Below are 4,720 nucleotides of genomic sequence, written 5' to 3' on the forward strand. Positions count from 1 at the left end.
ATATAACTATTTATATTAGTATTTGAAGTAATTGAACCAAACCGTACATAAATAGATTAAGCTGTTAGAGAAATTATTAATACATGTTGTATCTTTTGTCAGAGTAATTTGTTTTATTTATCTATTATTATTTATATTCATTATTTAAATTTTCATTAACACCTCAGAATTTTAAAAGTCTACTGATAATAAATATTGAAGTGATATTAAATGAATTTGATAGTTGAAAATTGAAATATCATTCATTATCACCTCAAAATTTGAATGCAGAACCCTTGACCTTTTTTTTTACCGTCTTAAACTCAAAATTGACATAAATTTAACCCACCAACTGATTAACGTAAAACGAATAACGTAAGGTGAATTAACCCTAAGTCTATGACATCAAATTTTAGTATAGATAGGAAAATAAAGTTTGTAGTTCCATCAAAACCAACTAGTAAGTATCCAACGGCAGTTGATAGACCTGGGAAATGGCTGGCAGCCAAGATTCAACAAATCCTCAGGAGTTTATAAACTTCCTAGCAGCATCCAACGGCAGTTGATAGACCTGGGAAATGATTACGAAAAGGTAACACGATAATTATTTATTTAGTTATGCAAGATGGTTGGCTATTTTCCAGGAGTCATTTTTCAGATCCGCTTGGTGTTTTATCTCATGCTACACTGACTGAATCATCATTATACATCTAAGAGGGTATTTGGGATGTCTTGAAAAGTCTTTTACATCATGATACACGTAACAAACATCAAGCAACCAAAGATATGGCATTGAGTGTAAAAGAAGATTTGAAATGCTATACTTACAAGTTTTTCGTACACTTGTTGAAATGCCTTACAGAATCTCTCCGCTTCTGCTGCTCCCACCTAAAAACAACAAACACCAAACCAACCCAGGTCAATGGCTTTGTCAGTTTGTTGGCATGCCATAGAGAGGTCTTTGACTAATAGGCATGATCAATCATTTTGTCTAATTGTTGGCAAGCCAAGTTTATTTAACGTTTGTCATCATCACGATGTTCTGTGCATAATTCATGACTCATCCAATCAAATTTCTATATTTTAATTTTCAGAAGAGAACAAAGGTAATGATAATGATCCGATGGACTGGGACTTCTCCAAGAAATCAGATTTAACTATATCCCAAGCTCAAATGTCTCCCTTGACGGAGCATGAAGAGATCATGTAGATATCATAGAGGTGCTACAGAGAACGGTGAGTATGAAAGCCACAATGATAGAAAGCAAAGCAGCAATTTCAAGCACTTCAGAGCATATTAGAAAGTTGGAACTATGAAACTGAAAAAAAATGTAGCATAGACATGGAAAAGATAATCTATTGCAGTTCAAAACTACTAAGACTGCAGAATTTAATATCAAGGTCAATTTTCAAAAGCATACCTTCTGCTCAGCAGCCAACATCAGTTTCCCCCAAAACACCTCTGTCCTTGCACGACAGTGTAAAACATCACTAAGTTAAACAGAGAGCTTACTTACTAAATTTATTTGACAATTTCGTTGTCTTCAAAAGTTTAAGGCACCGCATGTATAAACGCATAATATCACCAGAATACATGACAGGATATACAAATTTAAAGGATCCAAAAAAAGCACAACATCAAACTGGCTAAAAAACCTGTGCTTGATTGAATACCTTAAACTAAATACATCAAACACAAAAACAGATTGTAAACTACAAAAAGCATGTCATGCAGTGGCTGATTAACATACAATGGTTCGCAGTCTCATTTAACTCTGTACCTCTCGTACTTTTGGAAGTCCCAGCATCTTGGTGCTCCTTTATCTGAAGGCATACAATAATATTAGAAAGCAGAAGCTGGAAAACAAGATAGAATTAAGAGTTGCACCTCCTCAGATTCTGATGACCGAGTTAATTGTCTTGAAGAATCCAAGTCTGCCTGTAACACAACTTTGAAAGATAAAAATTAACAATCCCAAAGATATTATTAACATAGTTTCTTATTGGCACATCACAAGTCATACAACTCATAGTGGAGGATAAATCAGCTTGATAAAAATTGGACGAGCTCATAGTTCAACACTTGCAAAATTGTTGGGTAAGGGTCATCAAAAATACATTTCTCAAGAGCAACATATATAAAGGATAGGGTAATTACGCAATGCATCAGATGCTGGACAGTATTGCATGAGCTTATAACCAAGGCCTTCAATTCAGTAATTCTGTGAATATCACAGGTGAACTGGCCAAAACACTGTTCGTATTTATTACCCAAAGAAACCATCTCGGTCAATCTAGTTAAACACTTCATCATGATTAATTTTTCAGGAAACATTATTTGTGCCTTTCTCCAGCGAAAAGTATAAAAAGATTTATTATACCACCTAAAATGAAATCGAACTTTTGGGACAAGCAATTTCATCAAGGTATCATAGTTAGGAGGTCAGAGGTTTAAGATCCCTACAGTGCGAAAACCCACATATTCTTTAGTTGGTCTTAGGTCTTGATTTATAGGAATTCATTGCATCCCGCGGCCTGATATTTCTCAATTTCCAGCTTACATGTGTTGAGCATGTTAAAACATAAAACTATTGATATTGCCCACTCCCATGAGTTCGACTTTTTCGGATAAGTGGTTCCACCAATATTCCAGGCCGAGTTTGAAGAACTGGGTGCATACCTATCCCCAGGTTTAAAGTTTGAAAAATTTTTAAGGGTGGATATGCGTTTGAGACCCCACTCAGATGCAGAAACAACAAGCATCTGGTGTTTTATACCATGACAAAGTGTAACATAAAAAATGAGGAACCAAGCAACCAAATGGTAGGGTGCAATGAAACTAATTTAAAGTTTAATCCCCAACTAAACAAATGATGACATAATATTGATGAATGTGTTAAACAAGTAAAAGTACCAAGAGCCACTTCCTCCACATAAGAACGGTAGCTTCGATGGTACATGTGGGGGCAATGTGGAACGGTAGCTTCGATGCTACATGTGGGGGCACTGCCTCCACATGGTTTGGATGAACAAGATTCACACACATATGTTATTTTAAAAAATTAGTGGACCCCATGTATGTGTTGCTAAATTTGAGTCATTTATTCTATCATGGGGTAGTGGCCCTACATGTAGGATGTAATCAACCCATAAGAACCGCATAAAAGTTAGAGATGAAGAAAAGTGATTTAAGACATATGAAAACATAAATCCGATTAAAACAAAAAGGCCAGTATTTATCAGGAACCAATATTTGTGCTTTTGTCGATAAACTACCAAGAGAATTCTCTATGTGTCTTCAAGTGAAGAATATAAAGAACAACAAAAACTAAAGTGATATAATTAAAATTTGAAGAGCGTACGTTACCAAAAAAATTAGCCTCTTGGCTACACGCTTTACATTAAGGTTGAAAATTCTTCTTGATCATAAAAAAAAAAAAAATCAAGTCCCGTGTATAATTTCCCCAAAATTGTAAGCTCCCTCTCTCTCAACACATTAGAGTCGCAATGTAGTTGAATCTGCTGTGTCGGCCCACGCCCGAGCGTGACCAATTAAACCTTAAATGACTCCCTTCGCATCCGGAAACATCCAATAGCAGTAAATTCAATCTATGACATAAAATACAATTCGAACACACAAGGTCGAGGATACAGCTGAGGCAATTACTTACATGATAATCGCGAGATCGGACAACCGGGAAATTCTCAAGGAGATGGCGGAATTCAAACTCATCCATGGGCCTCCGCTGCAGTTGCACCCCAAGCTCCCCAATGAGAGAATTTAGTGGCAAACGAAAAATAGATAGATAGATTCACGCTCCACTGCGGCGTCTCTTCTGCCGAGTGCTACAAGTTCTTACGAGGTAGGTTAGATGTTCAAATAATTTTATTTTATTTTTTATTAGAATTTGAAATTTAATTAAAGCATTAATTTGAAATTACTTTTCAATATTCAAATATATTTTATTGTTTGAATGATCAAAGACAATCATTGTGTAATAATTACACGATGCATTTCACGTATAGATTTCCAACGACTCATTCTAAATGAATTTCTCAATAGATTACATGTTTATTATTCGAACATCCACACATAAATTTATTTAGAATAGCTTATAAATATGCATAATATAAAAATATAAATCAATGTATATTTATAATATATAATGGTTTATAGTTGTAATCATTCGTAGAAGTTGAGTCAATTGATAAATGAACAAAGATATATGATAAAATAATGTTTCATCATTTGCAGCAAACAATATCTTATATTTTATTTATTATTTTATGATATTATAAACAATCTTTTAAAATATATAGATAAAATAAGGTTGTATTTGGTTGGCTTGATAGGATTAATAATTCAATCATATCAAATTTGTGGTTATAATTTTTTCATTAGTTTTTTTAATCTTACCATCAAACATTGAATTGATATTACAATATTATCTCTATATATATATATATACTTTTATTTATATTCATTAAATATTGAGAAAAATAAAATAATGACTAAACTTTTGTTTGATTTTTTTTAATACCAAAATCATTGTATCATCAAAACAATGATGATATTCGAAAACAATATGATACTCCACAAAATGATAATAATCTAAATCAAAAGCTGATCTAGTCCAAAATCAAGATCCTCGTGTCGTAAAACCAAATCCACTTGAACAATGTTACTCGATAGAATAAGAATAATCCATATAAGTTGCTCATAGGTAACTCTAGAGCCCCA

The 4,720-nt window shown here is 33.5% G+C and overlaps 1 protein-coding gene across 1 annotated transcript; it reads right to left on the minus strand.

Annotated features, from left to right (window-relative positions):
- Positions 1 to 377: 377 nt before the first annotated feature.
- LOC142543063 (uncharacterized) lies at positions 378 to 3,852 on the minus strand. Its single transcript, XM_075650063.1, has 6 exons — positions 3,651 to 3,852; positions 1,868 to 1,918; positions 1,761 to 1,803; positions 1,401 to 1,441; positions 808 to 867; positions 378 to 550 (listed from the first exon to the last, which is right to left on the minus strand). Exons 1-6 carry the CDS (start codon positions 3,714 to 3,716, stop codon positions 503 to 505), a joined length of 309 nt encoding a protein of 102 aa, XP_075506178.1. The 5' UTR covers positions 3,717 to 3,852; the 3' UTR covers positions 378 to 502.
- Between the last annotated feature and the right edge of the window lie 868 nt (positions 3,853 to 4,720).

Source organism: Primulina tabacum, chromosome 4 (assembly GCF_025594145.1).
Source record: "Primulina tabacum isolate GXHZ01 chromosome 4, ASM2559414v2, whole genome shotgun sequence".
In the NCBI taxonomy this organism is placed as follows: Eukaryota; Viridiplantae; Streptophyta; class Magnoliopsida; order Lamiales; family Gesneriaceae; genus Primulina; species Primulina tabacum.

Excerpts from the sequence above, each read along its gene's own strand:
- LOC142543063 (XM_075650063.1), bottom strand. The coding sequence starts at position 3,716 with ATGGATGAGTTTGAATTCCGCCATCTCCTTGAGAATTTCCCGGTTGTC. Across the intron at positions 1,919-3,650 it reads TCCGATCTCGCGATTATCAT|GCAGACTTGGATTCTTCAAG; the intron begins GTAAGTAATTGC and ends GTTGTGTTACAG. Across the intron at positions 551-807 it reads AACAAGTGTACGAAAAACTT|GTCTATCAACTGCCGTTGGA; the intron begins GTAAGTATAGCA and ends ATCATTTCCCAG.